The 24,518-nt window shown below is 44.6% G+C and overlaps 1 protein-coding gene across 2 annotated transcripts in view; it reads right to left on the reverse strand.

Moving 5' to 3' along the window:
- EYA2 (EYA transcriptional coactivator and phosphatase 2) overlaps positions 1–24,518 on the reverse strand; it is a 201,995-nt gene that overhangs the window by 122,999 nt on the left and 54,478 nt on the right. For both annotated transcript variants that reach the window (XM_081149090.1, XM_081149089.1), the window contains exon 2: positions 9,629–9,744. In XM_081149090.1, coding sequence (XP_081005216.1) covers positions 9,629–9,734 — 106 coding nt within the window. In that variant the 5' untranslated portion in view covers positions 9,735–9,744. The remainder of the gene's footprint in view (positions 1–9,628; positions 9,745–24,518) is intronic.

Below are 24,518 nucleotides of genomic sequence, written 5' to 3' on the forward strand. Positions count from 1 at the left end.
AAGGCGACCATGTTCAGCAGCAGCAGCTCCTTTGGTGTCTGTGGGATCCGCTGCCTGGTAGATGGAGATGGACCTCCCAGTGATCACAGCTTCCTGTTCTTAACCTTGTCAGTGTCACTGAACTTGCTATGATGGGCGAGGGTGAGGTCAGTGGAGGAGTCACTGATGGCGACTTATACCCATGTTGCCAGTGGTGGAAGCAGCCCTAGGTGGCCTGGCTCACCAGAGCCACATCTATTTACTCCGGGCTTCCCCATGTGTCTCAGAGGGGTGGATGGCACATAAAATGGGGCAGGCAGCTCTCAAGTGGGGAGGGGCAGAGAACCTTCTCCATCTACTTCTGAATTTAAAACTGCTTCCTCCCCAGCTTCCTAAGGGTGAAGGCAGAAGGATGAGCTCAGCGGATGGCCAGAGCCTCTGGGATGGGCTCATTCATTTATTCGTTGCCTACCACGTGCCAGGCATATGCTAGGAACGGGGTTCCTGTAGTGAGCAAAAGTAGACAGGGTCCCTGCCCTCATGGACGCTCCTGTTTAGCGGGGAGATGGGTGGCAAACAAAAATTACATTAATAAGAACTAAATTATAATTATAGCAAGGTACAAAGAAGAAAGTGGACGGCATAGAGCATTGCACCTGGAACCTTAGTGTGCACAGCACTGGCCTGGGCATCTTGTTAGAATGCAGACTCTGGGTCTGCAGGGCAAGGCAGCTCTCAGGTGATGCTGGCACAGCAGGCGCACAAGCCACACTTTGAACAGCAAGAGTTCAGACCATGAGCTAATAAAGAACTGCAAATGACTAAAAAGTATCACAATTCTGGGTTCATAAAAATAAATCTCCATTCCTGAAGTTATAAACTCGAATGCATATTGGGGCCAAGAAAGTAATATAAGTGAGCAAAATACAGATCCAATTTTAATGTGAGGAAACTAAAGCTGGGGCCTTTGTGTGTAAGTGCACGCTGATGTGTGACTGTGAGTGTATGTGACTGTGTGTGACTATGAGTGTGAGTGACTGTGTGAAGTAGCTTGCCCAAGGACATGCACACACTGTTCATCATTCATCCATTCAACAAATGTGTATTATGCACCTGCTGTGGGCTAGATCTGCAGCCCAGATCTCAGCGTTTGTTAACTTAATATTCCTTCCGAAGGAAGCATGCGGGCAAGAAGGGGTCCGACTCAAGTCCAAATCCTGCTCTGCTGCAATAAAACTGTGTGAATTTGTGACCGTCACCTTCTCTCTCTAAGCCTCGGTTTCCACATCTGAAAACTGGGGCAACATCTCATTCCTGCAGGGCTGCTGCAAGGATTACACAGGCAGGTACCTGCCAAATGGTAACTGCTCAGCGAGCAGCAGCTATTATTAGCTTTCCATTCTCCTGGGGCCTTGCTTAAGCCACTTAAATCCAGGAGCCCAATTTGAATGTTCACACTTTTTTTTTTTTCTCACCGCTCACTGGGAGCATTAAGAAGCTAATGATTCTGAAAGCAGCAACCACTATCATGTTGTCTAATTGGACCCCAGGGGCCACTTCTAACTGATCCCTGTGAGATGAAACAATTTCTAGTGACAATTTCTGTTTTAAGGCAGGTCTTTGCCATAAAAGGTGCATGTCTATAAACTGTCAGCTCATCTCCCTCACGTGGGTGGTATAAATTGCTCCCAGACCAAGGACAGAGACAGCAGGAAGGAGCACTGTATTAGGAATCCAGAAGTGAGCACCCCAATTTCCACTCATATTGAGTGACCATGTGACAGTAAACATTCATTTGTCCATCCTGGAGCTGTTCCTGAGAACTAAAAGGAATGAGGCCAGCATATCCCAGAGTGTGGGGATTTGAGGGGGTATGTAAACACACGCTCTTCTATTTAAATCATCACAGATTTTTTAATGTGTATTAGAGTCATAACAAGACTATCAGAGTTGTAATTTTGCATTTCTGGAACTGGTCATAAGTCATCCTTTTAAAATGAATTTATTGAAAGGGACTTGTTTTAAAGAAAGATGAATAAGCAAATGACTATGAATACATGGCAGAGAGAAAGTGCTTGAGAATGTGTGAAGTTTGGAAGACACCACTGTAAGTGAAAGTCCTTTACCCATGGAGGGCGTTAGGAAATTCATAATGCTCAGTGCCCTTTTTCATAAAGAGGGAATTGGCGATTTCCTCAACACAACCAATCCTGTTCTGTGCAGGCAGGGGTCACTCTGGGTGCCAACTCACCCAGGAAGCCAGCTGAGAAAGGCTGAGAAGTGTGAAAGGGGAAGGTGACCTGTGGCTCCCCAGGTGAGGACCCGGGCAAAGCCCTGGGCAGCTCAGCCGGGCTTGGGTGAAATGAATCCAAATCTGCCAGCCCCAGGCCAGGATTGGAGGCTGAAGCTCACAGTCAGACCTGGTGAAGCCCAGGGCTGAGGAGGGCAGGAATCAGGGGAGGGACAGCCCAGGGGGTCCACAGGGCGGCTTCACCTCTGGAGGAAACACTTAATGAGATTATAGCCTCAGCTTTTGCAAAGCGGATCTGCATTTTAAAAGAAAAAAAATTTCTGGCCCTGGCCGGTTTGGCTCGGTGGTTAGTGTCGGCTTGAGGACTGAAGGGTCCCAGGTTTGATTCTGGCCACGGGCATGCACCTCGGTTGCAGGCTCGATCCCTGGGCTGCGCTTGTGCGGGAGGCAACCAGTGGATGTGTCTCCTTCTCATCTGTGTTTTTCTCTCTCTCTCTCTCCCTTCCGCTCTCTCTGAAAAGCAATGGAAAAAATATCCTTGGGTAAGGGTTAAAGAAAGAAAGAAAAGAAAGAAATGTCTCTATTCAGCTTTACTTTCTTAGTTCTGTAACTTTTCCGTCTCCTTCCAGAAGATGGGATGCGATTCCCTGGAATGGTACTGAAGGATAGCTAACATTTCTCGAGTGGTCCCAATAGGTCAGGCACTGCGCTGAAGGCCTGCATGGGCCTTATCACTTTTATTCCCCATAAGTTCCTATCGGTACTTTACAGACCTGGAAAATGAGGTGGGGAAGTAAAGGAAACTTTACTAAAGATTCAAAGCCAATATCAACCTGAAATTATCTGTGATTCCTCAGAACTGCTCTGTATTCATCCGCCTGCCCATCCATCCACCTATCCATCCATCCATCCACCCATCCATCCATCCATCCATCCACCCACCCACCCACCCACCTACCCATAAACAAACAATTTTTAGGGATCTATCACGAGCCAGAGACTGAGCTATGTACTTATTTGGAACAGAAATTTAAATACATATATAGATATAAAAAATTGTCCTTGTCTTGGAGGAATTCAGCATCTAGAACAATAGTTCTCAACCTTGGGTGCACAATAAACTCATCTGGAGAGCTTTGAAAAGTCCTGTTGCCTGGGTCATATTTCTGACCAATTAGACTCTCTGGGCGTGGGATCTGGACATTAGCATTAAATTACTATCATTTTTAACTTCCCAGGAGATTCCAATGTGTAACCAGATTTGAAACTAGCACTGGAACCTGGTTCTTAGAGTGTGGTTGCTGGACCAGCAGCATCAGCACACCTGGGACTTGTTAGAAATGCAAATGCTCAGGGTCCCTGCCCAAATCAGAAATGTTGGGGGCAGGGCTCTGCAATCTGCATGCTAACAAAACTTCCAAGGTGATTTGGATGCACAAGAAGATCTGAGAACCACCCAGCTAGCACCTTGCTACTCAGAGTGGCTGGTCAACCAGAAACATGAGCATCACCTGGGAGCTTGTTAGAAATGCAGACTCTTAGGCTGGATCAGAACCTGCAGTTTAACAAGGTCCCCAGGTAATTCTATGCACATTAGAGTGTGGGTGACATTCAGCTAACCTCTGCTGAGTGTTTTCTTTCTTTCTTTTTTAAAAAAATATATCTTTATTGATTTCAGAGAGAGGAAGGGAGAGGGAGAGAGATAGAAACATCAATGATGAGAGAGACATGGATTGGCTGCCTCCTGCATGCCCCCTACTGGGGATTGAGCTCACAACCTGGGCATGTGCCCTGACTGGGAATCGAACCAGTATCTCTTGGATCATAGGTTGATGCTCAACTGCTAAGCCATGCTGGCCGGGCACTGCTGAGTGTTTTCTAAGTGGTCAGCATTCTGCAAAGCCTTTAACATCACTTTCAAGCTTTTCTAACCTCTGGCCCACATGCAGGCCACTCTCCATCACATTCCTGCTTTATTTGTCACAGAAATTACCACCATCTGAAATCCCTTATTTGTTTAAAAATTCAGTACTTGTCCTTTTGCTAGAACATAATCTCTGGGAGCAGGGACGTGTCTGTCTTGTTCTCTATTATATTCCCAGCACCTATTCCAGTGCTTGATTCAAGGCAGGCATTTGGGGATAATTTACTGAATAAACCTTCTTTATCTAGACAGGAGGCTGAGGCTCAGTGAGGGGTAAACATCTGCCCAGGTTCACACAGTGAGCTGAGCGCAGGGCGGGGATACACATGTGCCCTGCTGAGCCCACACCCTGCAGGATGTGATGTGCAGTGACCCCTGGGAGCAGAGTAATGGTCACCAGGCAAAGTCCCTGAAGGCCGGCAGTGGAAGGGCTTGGATCCCCACCAGGTCTCAGTGCCTCGTACACAGTAGGTACATCAAACAACTTGTTGACTACATGATTAGAGAAATAAAGGAACAAAAGAGAAACTACTGACTCTCTCTGTGGCCCTACAGGCTGCAGATCCACCTCTCAGAGTCTTCCTAGAGAATCAGTGAGTGCATTTGTTCAAACTGCAGCCTGCATGACGATACCCCCGGCAGCATTGCTCACAAGAGCAAAAAATTTAAAAATAACCTCAGTGTTCATTTGTAGGGGAGTGGCTAAATGAACTGGGGGCACACTCATCCTTTGTTATACTATGAGTTTACAAAAAAAGAAGTAGCCCGGCCAGCGTGGCTCAGAGATTGAGCGTCGAGCCATGAATCAGGAGATCGAAGTTCAATTCCCGGTCAGGGCACATGCCCAGGTTTCGGGCTCGATCCCCAGTGGGGGGCGTGCAGGAGGCAGCCGATCAATGACTCTCATCATTGATGTTTCTCTCTCTCCCTCTCCCCTCCTCTCTCTGAAATCAATAAAAATATATTTATTTTAAAAAGAGGTAGACCATTAGTTAATGTATCCTGAGTGAACAAATTATAGAAAAAATATATTTAGTATGATAGCTTTGTGTTTTCAAATTTTTCTTCCAGCAAGACTATTATATTTCTACAGTAAATATACATTTATAAATATAATATATAAATTATATAAATATACATTTAGACAAATGTAATTTTAGTGAGAAAGGTCTTAAATAGCACCCATACAAAATATGATAACTGGCTACTTCTGGAGAAGAGAGGAAAAGACTAAGATCTGGTGATGCGGCAGAGGGGAGTTTGGCCTAACTTTTCAAGATTTTATAAGGATTGTGTACACAACTGATTTGTCTTTATGAAAGGAGGAAAGGACGGGCACTCCAGGCAGGGGTACAGCACTTGCAAAGGCTGTGCAGTGTGAAACCACCTGGGGCTTACAGAGGGTGGCGCTCATTCAATCATTCAGTCCCACAGTTCTGCAGAGTGCTTTGTCTTCTGTGTCACTCATTCAACAAATCCTTCTTAAGCACCTACTATGTGTCATACCCTGTTCTCAGCAGTGGGGATGCATAAGCAACTAAAGTGAGCAAGGTCCGCCCTCAGAGAACTTACACTCTAGGGGCGACAGCAAACAATAAGTGGGCACACAACTTCTGACAGAGAGGAGGAATGTGGAGGAAAGAACACAGGACGTGGAACAGCGCGGCTGGGTGTTCTGTTGGCCGTCCCCTCAGAACTGGCCCAGAATCTGACCTGTTCTCACCACTCCATTGCTACCACTCCATCCAAGCCACCATCCCTTCTCACTGGGTTATCGTGGCACCTTCCTCTCTGGTCTCCGGGCTCCCATTCTGTCCCCACTCCCTGTCATATGCAGCCTGAAGGATCCTGTCAATATGTAAATCAGACCCCCCATCTGCTCCAAACCCTCCCGAGGCTTCAATCTCACTCAGGATAGAAGCCGAAGTCTTTCCAATAGCTCACAAAGTTGGACATGGTCTTTCCAATAGCTCACAAAGTTGGACATGGTTATCCCTCTGATCTCATCTCCCCCATTACCCCCTTGCTCCCAGGGCTGGGCCACACCAGCCTCCTTATTACTCCTCAAGTGCTCCAGGAATACGCTGCCTCAGGGCCTTTGTGCCTGCTGCTTCCTCTGCTCATAAGGCTCTTCTTTCATGTCACCATGAAGTGCCCTCCCTTGTCTCCTTCAGGTCTTTACTCAAGTGCTACTTTCCCAGTGACATCTTTCCTAGCCACCCTAACAAACTGAATTTCCTGTCCTTCCCTGCTCTCTCCATAGTATGTATCACCATCCAATATGTGATACATTTTGTTTATTTATTGTTATTGTCATCCTCTTGCCCTGACAGCCCCAGAAGGCAGGCTCTGAGAAAATGGGTTTTGTGCTATCTTCCTAGTACTTAAAAACAATGCTGGGCACATGGCTGAGTAGACATCTGTTGAGTGAATGAACAGTTACTTTTGATAGAAAAGATCTCTGATGAGAACTGCAGTATGGGGATGGCCCTGCAGGTTGGGGGAAGACTGGTCCTGGTAGAGGGCACAGCAAGTGCAAAGGCTCTGAGGGCAGAATCATGCTTGTGAATTAGAGCAAAGGAAATGGGCCAGGGCCTGGGCCCAGTGAGCAAAGGGGCCAGGGGATGAGGTGAGTTGGAAAGGCTGGCAAAGACAAAGGCTGGTGGCCAGGGGTAAGGAATTTAGATTGTATTTTATAATTTTTTAAACACTAAATCCCCTCAATGTTTAATTCATTTCATCCTCACATCAATTCTGTGAGATCGGTGAAAGAATTATTCCCATTTAACAGATAAAGCAAGTGAACCCCAAAGAGGTTGTTAGGCCACTAGCTCAGGGACCCACAAATGCTAAGAGGTGGAGCCAGATGCCATGGGAGCTGCTGTGGGGCCTTCTTGAGCCCCTGTTCCCTGCAGAGTCCCCTTGGGTATAGGTCCTGTGGCTCACACCTCCCTCGGGTACTCCTTGGAGCTGGACCCTTGGAGCTGAGTTACTCAATAATGGCTCTGTAACAGGAGGAAGGGCCCAGGAGGAGGGAGACAGGGAGGCCAGGCAGGAAGAGCAGCCGGCCTGGCACTTGAGGCCACAGCTAGGGTGGAATGTCCCCTACAGAGTCCCAGAGCTCACGCCCATGTGAAGAGAAAGAAATGTGTCTCTGTGTGACCTGACCCCTGGGCCCTGCCTGCTTAGAATTAAGGAGCCACCTCTCTCTGCCCCATTGCTTCCACCCCCACAGCCTCTCCCTTGGCAGACAGCTTGCTCCAGGGCAGTGGAAAGGGCACAGGCAGATCCAAGTCACAATAAGGAGAGAGATAGTTTGTGGGTGCTCCTACTGTGGGGGGTGGACATCTGGGGCCTGGAGACTCTCCAGAGCTTAACAGAAATAAATTACTGAGTTTAGAAGTGGGGTCTTCGGAGCCAGAGTGCCAGGCTTTGATTCCTGGCCCTGCCACTAGTTGTGTGACTTCAAGCTGGTTACTTAACTGAACCAAGTCTCAACTTCCACACCTGTAAAATGGGATCCTAGCCTAATAAGAGTGTGATGATTATATGAGAAACAGTACAGTGTACTGACAGGAGAACAGACTTTGGAGTCAGACTCCCTAGGTTCAATTTTGGCTGTCACTTAACTGCACCATCTGGATCAAGTTGCACAACATCTCTGTGCCGCAGTTTCCTCACGTGTAAAAGGAGGTTAATAACAGTATCCGCTTCTCAGAGTTGTGGGGACAGAATGAGCTCAGACATTAATGTCTGGCACACAGCCAAGTGTTTGTGCTAATGGTGATGGAAGAGGAGGGGAATTAATCTAGATTTACATTGCTTTGAGCAGTGCCTGGCACAGAGTATGTGCTCACAAAAATTAAAAACACAAGGCAGGGGCTCATCTAAGGGACAACTGTCCCTAGGCTCCCACTATGGTAGCCAGGCAAGAACCCAGGATTTCTAAAACAGCATTTCAAGAGAAACCGGAAATCCAGATTTTCATCTGAACAGTCCCAAGTTTTATAACTTTTATTTAAAACACAGTATAATCCAAACAAAGGCATACCTGAGGGTCAGACTGGGCTGTGAGCTGCCAGTTTGCAACCGTGGCTTTGAACTCACTGTGGTTGTTTGATTCAGAGCACAGTGACAATGGGCTAATACGTTTAACCACTGCACCAGTCCCCAAGCTGTGCCAGGCACTGTACACAACATAACCTCATTTAATCCTTGCAAAAAGCACCCTGTGAAGTGGGCCATGATTATGCCCCCATTTGACAGGTGAGAAAATTGAGGCTCAGAAAGGCTCACTAATTTGTCTAAGATCATTGGGGTGGTTGGCAGTGGAGCTGGGACTCAGACTTGGATCTTCCTTGCTCGGCAGTCTATGCCTTGTCCCATCTCTGTTGGCTCTGAAGTGAAGACAGTCTTAAGGTGACTTGTGCCTCTATAGAAAGGAAAGGACGACTGTCTTTGAACAGGGCTCAATCCATCTTCTCAAATTCTCAAAGAGCCCAGGGGTGTTTACGCGCACGCTCCTAAGTGCCAGGAAGAATGAGGGTGTGTTCTCTGCCGTGCGGTTTGGGCAGGGGAGCCCAGCCCCTCTTGGTGGCACTTAGAGAAGGTTTGTTCCAGCTTCATGACCGGCATGGAAAGGAAATGTCATTGTCTGGGTGACATCAATAATGACTCCCAGAAGCCTGGAGTTGCTTAAAAACAAATTCCTTGTGATGTTATATATGACTAGACACACGTCTCTTTGGTTTTCCACGACAGTTACCAGCGTTTGTGCCCCATGAGCTGGCATTCAACACAGATGGGGGTGGGGGTTCCCAGAATACCAGCAAATCCCAAAGCTGGTCCAAAAAAGGGTTAAGCCCAATGGTTAAACAGAAGAGCTTAATGCCTTTTGTTAACTCCAGCTCTACCAGGAAGGCTGACAGATCCCAAACAAGCAAACAATAGCTGGAATTGTTCAAATGAAAACTCGTCCAGCCGCATCATTTGCCAATAATTTTAAAAACAGCTTAACTCTCCTCTGCTTCCTTGACTCCAACCCGACCTGAAAGCAAAAGGCGGACGAATTCTTGTCACAGCACCAACCCCCTTTGGACAAGACGCCCGCTTGGCTGCCACGACGGCAGGAGAGCGCTGAGGGACAGAGCGGACACCCCCGGCCGGGCCTGGACCACACCCGACACTGGCTATCATCTGCCGAGGTGGCAGCGTTTCTTGGGACTGGAGACCAGGACAGAAACTTCAGAGCAGGAATGAGCACACTTTCACCTCGAGTGACAAGACAAACTGTCAGCAACGCACGCTCAAGTTCAGGTTCAGAGGCAATGATCTAAACGGCCGGAGAAGAAATCTAGTTATAATGACAGGACTTTTGAAAGGATGGGTGTCTAAGGCCGACAGCCCCTTTCTATATTCCGTGGGGCAAGCGGGGACCACCTCCGGTCCACCAAAGCTCACGCCGGGAGGCCTACCTTCTGTGTCACTCAGAGTCCGGACATCGGCGTCGGCCGTGAGCTTCACTTTACCCACACAGGTGCTGTTTAGAGGAAGGCTGGGTGAGATCACTAGTTCTAGCATTTCCTTGTACCTGAAAGAAAACAAAGGGAAATGTAATTTATTCAGCAATTATGCATGCTTACTAATGATTTCTATTTCTCGCCCTAAGAGTATAAATATGAAAGCTGATTACCTAAACCCAGCCGTCTTATAAATTCTACATAATAAAAATTCACTAAACTTTTCATCAAAGGGAAATGAGGCATTGAAATGAAGTGCTCACTCCCCTTGGGAGAATACGCCCACTTGATTAAAACCTGCCCCTCCTTCCTACTGTATTTTGCCATGAGAAAAATTATATTTTGGTCTCTTTTTTAAATGTTATCTGAATGAGCTGGAGTGAGCCAGGGAGACGTCCCAGGAGAGGAAGGGAGAAACAGGTAGGGAGAGAGTGTTGGAATTTCGATTCCCAAACTCCAGAGGCAAGGGGAAGAGTCGGAGTTGCCTGTAGCTAAGAGGGAAAAACGGACGTGGTGTTACATGGTGTGACTTGTTCAGACAGAGAAAGGCTCTAAAGGCATCACTGAATTTAAGTCCCTCCAGGCAGCAAAACTCACAGCCCATCACTGTGCTCCCTCCCCAGAAAGAATACACCAGCTCCTGAATTACTCGAGATTTTGGTAAGATGTGATGGGGGCAGGGAAAGATAAGATGTGATGTGTGCTGGGTTGTTTTACTGAAAACTTTTCTAACTCTTGCACTGTGTCAGTACTTATTCCTCCCAAATTCCTACCGACTGTGGTTAGGAAATGAGGTTTCCGGTTAATGCGAACAACACTGCACACGGCAGTGTGCATGGGACTAAACTACAACCGACAACGTCTGGCACTGATTCAAGCTGTCCTCAGAAAAAGGTTAAGTTTACTGACTGCATATCCGTATCCAAGGTCAGGATCCGCTATCATTGTGTTAAGAAACGCAATGTACTGACCGATGGTGGAGTGGTTATAAACTCAGATTTCATCGTGAAAAGGTTGTGGATTCAAATTCCAGTGTCACTACTCCCTACCTTGAGCAAGTAATGGAACTGCTCTAAGTCAAAAGTGTTCTCACCTGGGCAATGGGGATTATCAAAGCACCTCCCTGACAAGGTAATGGTGAGGCGGAAAGAGATGATACATGTGAAGAAAAGTCTTAGTAGGTGGCAAACTAATGTCCACTCCCTACCACGGGAATGAGCAGCTCACATAATGGAATACAATACAGCTGTGAAAAAGGCTGAGTGAAGCTCCGCACAGCAGACAGATTGCCAAGCAAAGTACTGAGCAAAGAGGCAGAAGGGTGCCCAAGGTGTAATACTACTTCTACGAAGGGCAAAACACACAAACCAATATTGTATACTGTTTAGGGAGACAGACAATAAAAATAGTATGTATAGGAATGATAAACACCAATTTCAGGACAATGGTTAACTCTGGGAATAGTAGGGGGATGCACTTTGGGAAGTGGTCCCCTGGGGGTTTCAACCGTGTGAGTAACATTTTAGTTCAGGGGCTGACACTGACTGTGGCCCATCCAAATCCAGCCTACCATCTGTTTTTGTGTGACTCGTGAGGTAAGGATGGCTTTTACATTTTAAATGGTTGAAAAAAATCAAAAGAAGAATAACATTTCATGACATGTGAAAATTATGTAAAATTCAAATTTCAGTGTCCATAACTAAAGTCTTTTGGAACACAGCTCTGTTCATTGGTTTACTGAATTGCCCATGAACTACTTTCATGCTGCAACTTCTGAGTAATTGTGATAGAGACCTGCATAGCTGAAAATATTTAATATCTGGCAGAAAATATTTACCAATCTGTTTTAGTTTGTAAACAGGGTGATGGGCATAGCACTGTTATCCACTGTTATGTGCTTACTACACATCTTTGTGTTCCTGAAACACTAATTTTTAAAAAAAATATATCTTTACTGACTTCAGAGAGAGAAAGGGAGAGAGAGAGAGAGAGAGAAACATCAATGATGAGAGTCATTGATCGGCTGCCTCCTGCACGCCCCTGCTGGGGATCGAGCCCACAACCCCAGGCATGTGCCCTGACCGGGAATCGAACTGAGATCTCCTGGATCATAGGTTGATGCTGAACTGCTGAGCCATGCTCGGCTGGGCAACACTTAATTTTTTTAAAGAAAATATGTTTTTATTGATTTTAGAGAGGGAAGAAGAGGGAGAGAGAGAGAGAAACATCAATATGAGAGAGAGATATCGATTGGTTGTCTTCTGCACACATGCCAACCAGGGATCAAACCCAAGACCTGGGCATGTGCCCTGACTGAGAATCAAACCAGTGACCCTTTGGTGCAGGCGACAATGCTCAACCAACTGAACCAAACTGACCAGGGCTGAAACACCTAATTTTAAAAAAAGAAATAAATCACTTGTTCTAGGACTTACATATAAGAAGCACTTTATATATACTTTTTAATCTGATAAGAGAATTCCACACAAAACAGCATCTACTGCTTATATCTTTACATTAGTTTATACACATTGGGTTCCGAAATGTTCCCAGGTATACATGCATGCTATGTGCCCATTTTCCTGTCCCCCAAATGCCACAGGCACCCCAGGGGAGAGGCCTAGGAGTCTCACTCTTTTAATACTTCAAACATATTGTATGGAGCCCAGTAAATAGAAGACATTGAACCTACTATCTGACTGTAGGTGCCAGAAATTTGCATTTTATCCAAACTCATTCCCTTCATCCTTTCGGGTGAATGCAAATAATTCGAGGCTAAAAAATAAACAATGATGTAAAAAATAGCACTGGTCTCTAAATATCCAGATGCTGTAAGTATGTGTATTAGAGGCAGCAAATTGTTAGCTAAATGACCAAATCCTGTAAAAAACAAAATGAATTGTTTTTCTGCACCCTCAGGGTTTAAAAGTCATTGCCAATATTTTAAAATAAAGCAATTTCATACAAAAACCTAGATTTTCACCTTTTCTTGAAAATGGAAGAATAGTGACACATTTCTGCATGGCAACAATTAGGTGGAGCTGACTAGTGGCAGACCAACTTAGTCAAGGCATATGGGCTCCAGTTTGCCACAGTCCCCACCCCTCCCTAGTGTCTTACATTTGACCCTCCTTTTCCATTTATATTTCCTCCTGGTCTATATATAGGCCTTTGCATTTGAAATTCATCATATTATCATCAGGAAAGCCTAACAAGAAAAGAAATAGCAATGTGACTTCTGGCCTCAGTCACATAGCTTATTTATTTTACTGAGTGTCGCTGTCATCCTCAAGAGCTCTTAACACATCCAAACAGCATTTGTTGACATTACAGCAGAGCAGGAATGTGTTTGTGAGTTTTAACTCTGGGACAGAGTATTGCTGCTAAAGCTCTTGGTGTCTTCACCCCTTGCCTTATATCCTTGCAGGCCAAGCAACATGGAAATCATCTATATTTCCCCCACGGCACCTGACACAAAATCTTGTTCATTCTGTCATCTGCTCTTCATAATTTCTGTACTAGTCCAGATTCTCACCAGAAGTGCATAAGCATTCTAGTTTCATAAATCCTTGCTAACACTTGGCATTGTCCACCTTTGTAATTTTTGCCAAGCTGATGGGGTGGAAAATGATATCTTAGTTGTTTTAAGTTGCATTTTTACGATTACTAGTGAGTTTGAGCATATATTCGCCTAATTATGGGGCATATGAGTTTCTGAGAACTGCCTATTTATAGCTTTTATCCTTGCCCATTTTCCTTCTGCATTTTCTTTCTTTTCTTTTGTTTTCTTATTGAGTTGCTGGAATGCCCTGTAGAATCTAGGCATTGGTTCATTGTTGGTTTTAGATGCTGCACGTTTCCATTCTTAATCTTTAATGATCTGTTTTATTTATTTATGGTGTCTTATAGAATAAAAGATGTCTTATATATTTGCCCAATAAGTTCTTTTTTTTCTAAGTGCAAAAATCATTTCCCTAACCCTGGGATATTAAAGTTTGACTACATTTTAAGCTACTGACATGGAATTTTACCCTTCAGATTTAAGTCTTTAATTCATGTGAAGCCTTCCACTTAGTATAATTTAGTTTTGCATTTTCCTCCAATATTGAAGAAACTGAAAATAAGCCATTTTTCCTAATATGTATTCAACTCTCTAACTGACTTTACTCTCCAGAAATTCTGGGATAGTTTGTATTTTTGGTTCAATCTCATTACACAAACAAAAATAAAAGCTACAAAACATTGTTTTGAGGCATTGGAGGACAACCAAGGCAGGGCTTGAGGGCCCAGGATCCCAGAGTGATGAGAAATGAACTGAGTTAAGTCTGACCTCTATCACTTTTCCTTGCAAGACATTTGCCAATTTATAAGCATGGAGGGAGAAAGTAAGGGCTTAGAGTTTTCCTGTCTCATTGGGCTGAGGAGACAAAAACTGGCATTCAGGGTTACTGAATTAAGGCAGCTAGCAAAGATCCTAGAGATATGAAAACAATAGAGAAGTGAGCCTAATATTGTTGACAGTCACTACCTTTGAGGCATTTGCTGATACCTAAGCTGGGTGGGGTGAGACGCAGAGAAGCCAAGCAGAAAGGGGTAGCTAAGAAGGCAAGAAATGAAGCAGAGCTTTTGGCAATCTCCCAGTACTATGAAGGCAAATGTTGGAGTTCATGCCCATCAAGGATGAGAGGCCTTAGTAAACACACCAGGCTTTTATTTTTAATTTTTTAAATTTTATTTTTTAATTATAGTTTAACACATACCAGGCTTTTAACTGACACCCCTGAAGGGTTATTCTCTTGAAGTAAGGGCAAACCAAATAGATCCTGCCTTGAGTCATTTTAATCCCTGGCTGGATCAAAGTGATTTGCCTCCTACTATCACCACCTGCCAGAAGAAAAGTAACTTTCCTCTTGGGGAAGATATCATCTTCCAGTCTCCATAATTTTTTATACACAATGTTCAGCATTTAATAAAAATTACCAGGCATGCAAAGAGACAAGATGAAATGATCAAAAAACCAAGACAAAAATCCAAATTCATATAAGATTCAGATACTGGGATTATCAAACATGGAATCCCCATCAACTTTGATAATATGATCAAGAAAACAGATTTAAGGTGTAGAATGCTACTAGAGAACTAAAATCTTTAAAAAATCAAATGAAAATTCTAAAACTGAAAATACAATAATTGAAATTCAGAACTTAATAGAACATTTGAACCACAGACTGGACATAGCAGAAGAAAAAATTAATGAGCTGGAAGATAAGTCAGTAGACAAATGTCAGAAAGAAGGTTGGAAAATAGATTTTTAAAACAACATAAAAGCAACATGGGATATGGAGAAAAGATCTAACATACGTGTAATAGAGGCCACAGAAAGAGAGGAGACAGAGAACAAGTCAGAAACTATATTTAAAAAGAAACCGATAGAAACATTTTCAAGACTGATGAAAGATATCAAGCTAATGGAATAAAAAAGTTATTGGAATCCCAAGCAGAATCAACAAAGAGAAAAACACTCCTGGGCATATATATCTTAGTCAAACTGCATATGTGTGAGAACATTAATCTTAAAAGCAGCCAGAGGGGGAATAAAAGACAAGTTATGTTTAAAGACGGAGAAATAAGACTTTTCAACAGAAATGGTGGATATTGGGGCAGGGGGGAGGGGGAGAAGAAGGTATCTCATCTGCCAATGTAGAATTTTATGCCAGCAAGAAAATCCTTCAAATATGAAATAAGCCAATATTAAGATTATTTGCCACCAGTAGACCTACACTACAAAAGAATGCTCTGGAAGCATGAAAATTCAGCAAGGAATGGGGAACAACATAAAAAGGTGAATATGTGAGTAGAAGGGGGATAAGCAAAGTTAACTTGTTCTAAGGGCCTTGCATTTTCCTGGATGTGATAAAAGTACTAATTTATAGTAAAAGATTTACCAAGGATGCATGCTATGATGTTAAGGGTAACTACTTAGGGGGTAATAATTAAAAAATGGCTACTAACAAGCTAATAGAGGAGAAAATGGAATAATAAAAATACTTGATTAATCCAAAAGAAGGTAGAGAAAGAAAACAGAAGAGATGGAACAAATAGAGAAAAATTAAATGATAAATTTAAACTCAAAGTTATCAACTACATTGCAATAATTACATGAAATATAAACAAAACATATTAAAAGACAAAGATTGCAAGTCTGGATTTAAGAAACTGACTACATGATTATATAAGAGACCCTTTTAAATAATAAGATAAACCAAGATTCAAAACAAAATATTGCAAAAATCCATATGATGCAAATACTAATCAAAAGAAAGCAGAAATCATTTCAAATTGCCTTGGAAATAAAAACCATTACAGAGATTGAGAGATGAACATAGAGTAATGGCAAAAGAACCCATCCACCAAGTTATAACAATTAAAAGGTTTGTCCCCCCAATTAATTCGCATGGTACTGGCTCCAAAAGGAAATAAGCCAGTTGACCGAGTCTAGGTCTTTGGTAGGCAATGCAAGATCGAATCAAACAGCCCTACAGCAACTCAGGCATCATCCTTTGGAGGCAAATAAATATTACGAACAAGCTGAAGCAGTAGAAATGTTATGCTCACAAAGGAAGCAGGACCTTAATTTAAGAACCTGACAATGATTCTTTCCTGCTGTGGTTTAGGAGGCACTGCTATCTTGCAGAAGCAAACCATTTCCCAAAAGTATAGCAACATGAACAGAGCAACCAAAAGCATAGCAACATGAACAGAGCAAGAAAAACCCTCCCAAAAGTTCTAATCATAGCTCCTGTTTCCCAGGCACCTGCTACATGCCAGGCAATTTTCCTGATCACTTTTACAACATCTCCTTTAATTCTCTCAACCACCCGGGGAGATGATGACTACCCACCCTCTATTTCCCAACAGGCCGACCAAACACAGACTTAGGTCTGAGTAAAGCACAGGCACCAAGGACATGTGAATCGTTCCTGTTTAGTGAACTTGTGTTCTGCCATGAAGATCTAAAAAGAATCCTTGTAAACTTCAGCACAGGGTGAGTTTTATGTTTATGTTTTATGGGTAATATTGTTTTATTTCTGAATTACATGAAGCAATGGAGGAGGGAGGCTGATCTCTTTGGTTTTTTTTTTGAGGCCACTGAAGGTCTTAATTGGCCCTGATGATAATGCTCATTTTACAGATAACACTAATAAAAATAGCTAACACTTAATAAGCACTTACTCTGAAGCCAAGAGCTCTTTGCATATATTGGCTCATTTAATCCTATGAAGTCAGTAGAGATGAGGAGACTGAAGTTCAGAGAGTGACCTGGTGGTTAGTGCTGGAACCAGGATTCACAACCAGGTGCTCTGGCTCCAGGGTCTGTGATCTTAACTACAGCTTATAAGTAAAACTGGGTCAGAATTTGAATCCGGAGCCCATCCAGCTCCAATGTGTCCCCTAAGCCATCTGGTCAGAGCACGGGCTCTGTCATCTGCCACAGGGGCTCAAATCCTAGCCTTGTGTCTTACCATCCGTATGACCTTGGACAAGTTATTTAACTTCAATGAGCCTCATCTATAAAGATGGAGACAATAAGAGTGCCCTTCCTGCAGGTTATCCTACAGAGTAAGTCAGAGAAGGCATGAGTGAGTGGGTGCTCAACAAAGGGCGGCTACTTCTGACATTATTCGCATTCGCACGGACAAAAGCCTGAGACATACATTCCAGGTAGACACTGAGACCTGCCATGAAGATCATCCGACAACTACTGGTTTCTATTGTGGCCTGACGGACTGAGTTGAGCTCTCTTACAATTTAGGGGGAGGCTTCCTTCCTGTCTTCCCTTCTCCCCTCCTCACAATTACCTGAAATAGGAGACCAGCTTATCCTCTTTGCAGGGGGTGGGGGAGAAATCAGTCTAACAGAATTTGGGGGGAGGAGAAAGACTTAGCTTCTCTTTCATGAAGGCAGGGAAAGGAAGCAAAAGCATGGGATTCATTTATAAAAAAAGTTTCTCCCCTGCGCTGCATAGCTGCAAAACCCAGATACCCCGGCTGCTTCAGAACCAGGCCAAGAGAAGCAGAAAGAAAGAGGCATTCGAAAGCCCCCGCCCTCTGGCCTTTTCCTTGGCCGGCTGCTGCCAGCGGCTTGCACCATTTGTTACCCTTGTCACCACCCCTGTCCCCAGGGACTGAGAAGCACTGGGGGAGTGTGAGGCTGCTGGAGGAGCCTGAGAGATGACAGCTGGAAGGTGGGGGGTGGGGGAGACTTCAAAGGCTGGGAGGGATCAAAAGCAGATGGAGGGTCCCAGGCGGGTGGGCAGCTCACCTTTCCACACCCCCCTGAGCGCACTAGCTACCTTTGCTGAGAACAGTGGTCCTGCCTGCTGGATGGAGAGGACAGATGGCCAGTCGGCCAAGGGGACTAGAGAGAGGGCCAACTCCCAGCATCTTTCAAAGGCTTAGAAATCCAAACCTGCCGACAGCAATCACAGGCTTCTGGATAGACAGCAGCCGTGGCCCCAACCTGGACATTTCTGGCCGCCTCCACCACCCCCATTTGATTTCAATTCTTAATACATCTGCTAAGCACAAACTGGTTCTGCCCCAGTCTCCCCCATCTCAGGGGGAGAGTTGCTCACACCAAAAGCCCTCCTTCCTCTCCTTCAACTCTCATATCCAATCCATCACAAGGTGTCATCAAGTTTACCTCCTAATCATCCATGGAGCTCACCAACTGCTCTGCACCTGCATGGTCATCGCCCAGGGCCAAGCCACCCTCCCTCTCTGCCCTGGACAACTGCCGTGGCCTCTGTACTCATCTCCCTGGGGCCACTGGGGCCTCCCTCCCGTTTGTTCTCCTCACAGTGGTCTGAGGGACTTCAGACAACATAAATGAACCTGCGCCCTCACCTCATCCTTGCTTACAACCTCCAATTGCTTTCTGTTGTTCTTAGAATGAAGCCAAGACTTCTGAACACAGACGTGATCTGGCTTTCCTTCAGTCAATGCCTCATTCCAGCACCATGGCCTTTGCACATGCTGTTCCCTCTGCCTGGAACACCATTCCCTCCTGCTTGCCCTTCAGAAGTCTCAGCTCTAGCACGATTTCCCCAGGCCCTCCCTGAGTAGGGTCCATTCCCCTAAAGCAGCTTCCACATGTTCCACTCACACAGCAGTCAGTCACTATACCATTTTTTACACATGTGTGTAAGTTATTTAATTCCATCTGTCTTCCCTACCAGACTGTAATCAACCTGATGGTAGGGATTTTGTCTGTTTTGTCCATCATTACATTCCCAAAATCTTCTGCAGGCCTGGCCCTTAAGAGCTGTTTAATAAACATTTGTGGCATAATTGATGAATATGCTGTATGAATAAATGTATTCATTCAACTAATATTTATGGAGTGCCTTGCTCTATGTGCCCATCATTGCCACTGTCTCCACTCCAGGTGGGAGGCTCATTTACATTCCCCTCTAGGCATGAGTTTGAGACTTCCCAGGGTTAGCACTGTATGTAAGACATGGTAAGAAATACATGGATGTTGGATGCTACTGTCCCCAGGCCACCCCGGGAGGGAGAAGTGGTCCAAAAGCTCCTGTCCAGATGACACAAGGTACTTACTTGTTAATTGTGGTTATGATGCTATTAAGCTCTGCCTGGTTGTCATGTCTTTTGCAGTCCTATCTCCCCCCCAGGTTTATTTTTTCCAGCTTTACTGAAATATAATTGCCGTATTGTGTAAGGTTAAGATGTACAAAGAGATGATTTGATACTTGTATATATTGCAAAATGATCTCGGTGGTCCTGCTTTGAGCTAAGAAAGCAGGAGGAGAAAGTGGAAACTTCCAGAGCCACGGCATGGAGGAGAAAGCCATCACTTAAGAAGGAGCATGGCAGGAGCACTGGGAACCTGGGTTTGTCCTGGTGGATCTTGTGGCAATAGCATCCTTTCTTTCTTTGGGGGAACTGCCTCTCCCCCACTCTCAGACCATGTGGCTTGGGTGAGGCTGACTCTGAGTCTGGCAATTAGCATCTCCCATCCCTCGGTTTACAGTGACTGGCTCGGGGACAGTGATCACGAATCAATGGGGGCCAATGAGAGGCCCAGGATGAACTCCTGCAGAAGAGACGCTCTCTCCCACTGGACATGTACCTTAAAAGGTGTCTACTGGGAGCTGCTAGCAATGCAGACACAGTTTACTTTTGAGTAGCACAGTCTTAGAAGACTGTGACCCCCATTCTGATAACATATGCATCACATCTTTGGAGTTCAGTGTGAAAGTTAGAGTAGGAATAAACTACCTACCAGTGAAATTTGGGGGCCGCTGTCACTGTGGCCAACTTCTATATCCACAGGAAGACCCCACATGCTACAACGGTGTGGTCACAAGCCTCTCCTCCTGTCTACATCTCCATCCCCCCTCCCCATCTCCCTTATAACAGGGAAGGTGTCACTTAACAGAAGTTGTGGGGGCAGGGCTGGGATACATAGGCAACCATCTCCCCCGATGAACGAGGTACTTTCCATCTCCTCTCCAAAGGCGATGAAGAAGGCAGATAAAGTAGGGACACAGTCCATACTAAATTCACTCACTGATTCATTCACTGAGTCAGGCTGCCAATCATTTGGAATCATTGCCTTTATTCATATTGCATACCAAAAAAGAAAGTTGGCTCTTTTTTACTAACTTATTTTACTTTTTTTTGAAGGCCAGGGACTGTTCCAGGCATTGGGGATAGTGTCAAGTCAGACAGACAAGTTCCCTGCTCTCATAAGTCAACATTCTAGAGTGGGACTTGCTATCCAGTCTTAGGTGGCATTCATTAGTGGGTGGCCCCAGAGAATTGGGATATAGGCAGCCTAATTGCACAGATGTGTCTCCTTGAGCTGAGAAAATAACTGCATTAACTTTTCTTTCTTAAGATAAAATTTTACCCGCCCAGGTAATATCTCAAAAAGTTTGTAAATAAATTTAAAAATTTTAGGTAAAATTAAAGCTGCCTTTGGTCACTACATCCCACCAGCTGTATCCACAATTACTAACAAGATGAATAGCTCTGAAGACCTTTCTCTGGTCATCAACACACACAAACAGCCACATATGTCCTTATGTACAGTATTTGATTAATGTGTTAATCAATGTCATTGATCTGTATATCCTGTTCTAAGACTTTTTTCACTCTAATAATAAAAATATCTTGATGTTCTTTCCACGTCATGACGCAGAGATCTAGCCTATTCTTTTTCGCTGCTGCATAGCATTCCCAGGTATGTCTACATAGTTCCTTTCAGCCAGTCCCCAGGTTTCACAAGTTTTGTCATTATAACTAATGCCACACTGCTTGGGACAAGCCTTCTTAGGTGCACATGCAGGTAGCTCTCTTAGGAGTGATACCCCAAAGTAAAATTGCTGGGTCTACCTTTGAAATTATCAAGGATTTTGTCAGAGTGGCTGATTCAATTTCTATTCCTGATGGCTGTGTCCTGTCCTCGCCCCTTGAACTGTTTCTATTCCCTGATCTGAAAACTTTTATGCAAAACTCTCTTAGGAACACATAGCAATTATTTTAATAGGCCTCCATGGCAGTCCACTCCTCAGCACTACCCTCCAGCCTTATGTTGCAGGGAGCCCTGTCAGAAAGGAGAACCAGCCCAGGCTGAGGATCTTAGCTTCAGACTGAGCTCTCCCACTCAGGCTTGATAAATTCTCACCGTGTGAACCTGGTGGAGAATGAAAATGGCTGATGGGAGAGTTTTATTACGCTTCCCTCATTCTTGATAGCATATAAAACAAGGGTCCTTTGTTTTGGCTAATCCAGTTTTGGGGTCCATGGGATACATATATTTTTAGCTTTTTGTTTCGATTTCATTATACAGTCACAAGAAGTTATAAAAAATAGCACAGAGAGGTCCTGGGTACCTTTCCCTCAATTCCCCCCAGTGATTACATCTTACACAACATAGTACAATATCAAAACCAGGAAACTGACATTGGTGCAGTGTGTGTCTGCGTGTAGCTTGGCGTCATTTTATCACAAGTGTAACCACCATGGCAGTCAAGACAGAGAACTATTCCATCACCACCAAGGCCTCCCTGTGCTGTCTCTTCGCAGACACACCCAACCTCACCCCCCCCAAAGCCCCTACCCCTGGCAATCAGTAATCCATTCTCCAGCTCTAAAATGCCATTTTGAGAACGTTATATAAATGGAATACAGCATATGACCTCTTGAGATTGGCTTTTTAAAAAAAACACACACGTCTCAAGTTCATATGCCTGCATTTTACAATGCGTTTTCCCAATATTCACTAGGCCCACAGAGGCAACCTTCAAAAAAGTACCCAAAGTGCGGTGACCGACCAGGACAGGACCACACACATTCTGCTGATTTCAGGTTGGGTTCAACAGGGCCCTGGAGCGAGATGCAGAACTTTATAGAACATTTCTCATGCAGAGCCATAAAAAACAAGAAAAAGAAAAGGAAAAAAGAAACACGCAACCCACAACCATCAAAACAAGGCACAAAACAAAACACCATGACCTTTACTGTAAGGGAAGGCCTGCCCCTGCCAGGGATGGCTGGAGAGCGTCAAGCGCTGGAGGCCATGGGAGCCCCAGGACCGCCCCCTCCCAGAGACACACAAGCGAGCAGCAGGCTGGAGGCTGCATTCTCTCTGGTCACAAAGGCATTTTGCTTTGACTTCGCGGCCCCCGCCCTCAGTCGATACCACACAAGCATCTCTGCCAGTCACTGCTCCTCTCCTTGCTCACCCAACCGCAGCCAGCCGCAATGACCTGGACCCATTTTAAACATCTTGAACCGTGGAGAGACTCATTCGGAGACTACAGAGCAGGGCATTTCAATTCGAGTGACAGGGAATGGCTGGAAGAAAAACACTGGAGAAACGGTAAGAGAAACTGAATGCTAAAAACTGAATATGAGAGCATCTTCACTCTACCCAACCCTTACTTGTGCCCCCAGGAAGCAACGGCTGTCACAAAACTGAAAATAAGAACAGTCCACATGCAGTAAATGCCGTGTAGGGGCTAGAACAGTCCACATGCAGTAAATGCCGTGTAGGGGCTAGAACAGTCCACATGCAGTAAATGCCGTGTAGGGGCTAGAACAGTCCACATGCAGTAAATGCCATGTAGGGGCTAGAACAGTTCACATGCAGTAAATGCTGTTTGGGGGCTAGAACAGTTCACATGCAGTAAATGCCATGTAGGGGCTAGAACAGTCCACATGCAGTAAATGCAGAGTAGGGGCTAGAACAGTCCACATGCAGTAAATGCCGTGTAGGGGCTAGAACAGTCCACATGCAGTAAATGCCATGTAGGGGCTAGAACAGTCCACATGCAGTAAATGCAGAGTAGGGGCTAGAACAGTCCACATGCAGTAAATGCCGTGTAGGGGCTAGAACAGTCCACATGCAGTAAATGCCATGTAGGGGCTAGAACAGTCCACATACAGTAAATGCCATGTAGGGGCTAGAACAGTCCACATGCAGTAAATGCCGTGTAGGGGCTAGAACAGTCCACATGCAGTAAATGCAGAGTAGGGGCTAGAATAGTCCACATGCAGTAAATGCAGAGTAGGGGCTAGAACAGTCCACATGCAGTAAATGCAGAGTAGGGGCTAGAATAGTCCACATGCAGTAAATGCAGAGTAGGGGCTAGAACAGTCCACATGCAGTAAATGCCGTGTAGGGGCTAGAACAGTCCACATGCAGTAAATGCCATGTAGGGGCTAGAACAGTCCACATACAGTAAATGCCGTGTAGGGGCTAGAACAGTCCACATGCAGTAAATGCCGTGTAGGGGCTAGAACAGTTCACATGCAGTAAATGCTGTTTGGGGGCTAGAACAGTTCACATGCAGTAAATGCCATGTAGGGGCTAGAACAGTCCACATGCTGTAAATGCTGTCTAGGGGCCAGGCACTGTTTTAAACGCTATTCACGTTCAAGCTCACTTAATTTTCCCAGTAGCCCTTATAGGAGCGGCAGGACTTGGACCCCATTTTACAGATGAGGAAAGCAGGGACCGGAAGTTTAAGTCACTTGCCTAAAATCACCTATAAGTGGCAGAGATGGACTTAAAGCCAGAATGTCTGACTCAGTGTTCTCCTCTCCTGCCATCTGCCACCGACAGCAGCAGATGTCTTAGAGTTAATCTTCCCTAATGACTGATCTCCTCTAATTACATCGTTATCCTGAAATTGGAAGGCCCATGCAGTGATTCATGAGTTTTTAAATGTTTTTCTTCTTGTGTTGAGGTTGCCTCAATTTTATGCAATTTCATCCAGTGAGGTCTCTCCTCTCCCCCTTTTTTGGGGGTAAGATGCTTCATGGAGGGCTAGAAGGTTTTTTTTTTTTTAAAGAAAAATCTCAAACATATGCAAAAGCAGACAGAATAATAAAACGAATCGCAAACACCTATAACTCAGATTTAACCACTTTCAAGATTTTACCATATGGGTCTCTTCCAAGCTTTTTGGTTTGTTTACTTTTCTCTTCAGTGAAGTTTTTAAAATGAATTCGAACTTGAAGTCTCTTCTCTCTGCCACATAGCATTCGAAAATGTGGACACTTTCTACTATCACAACTAACAAATTTCACATTCATTCCTGTGCCATCTTAAACACGGCCCCTACTCAATCCCCCCAACTTCTCCACATGGCCTTTTAAATTTGGTTTGTAAGATTCGGGATCTAAACAGAGTCCACATGTTACATTTGCTTATTTACATTTACTTAATCGAGTATAACCTCCCCCTTCTTTTTATGCAGACTGTTGACATGTTGAAGAAACTAGGTTAATTGTTTTGCAGAGTATCTCATGTT

Source organism: Miniopterus schreibersii (genome assembly GCF_964146895.1).
Source record: "Miniopterus schreibersii genome assembly, chromosome: 10".
Lineage (NCBI taxonomy): Eukaryota > Metazoa > Chordata > Mammalia > Chiroptera > Miniopteridae > Miniopterus > Miniopterus schreibersii.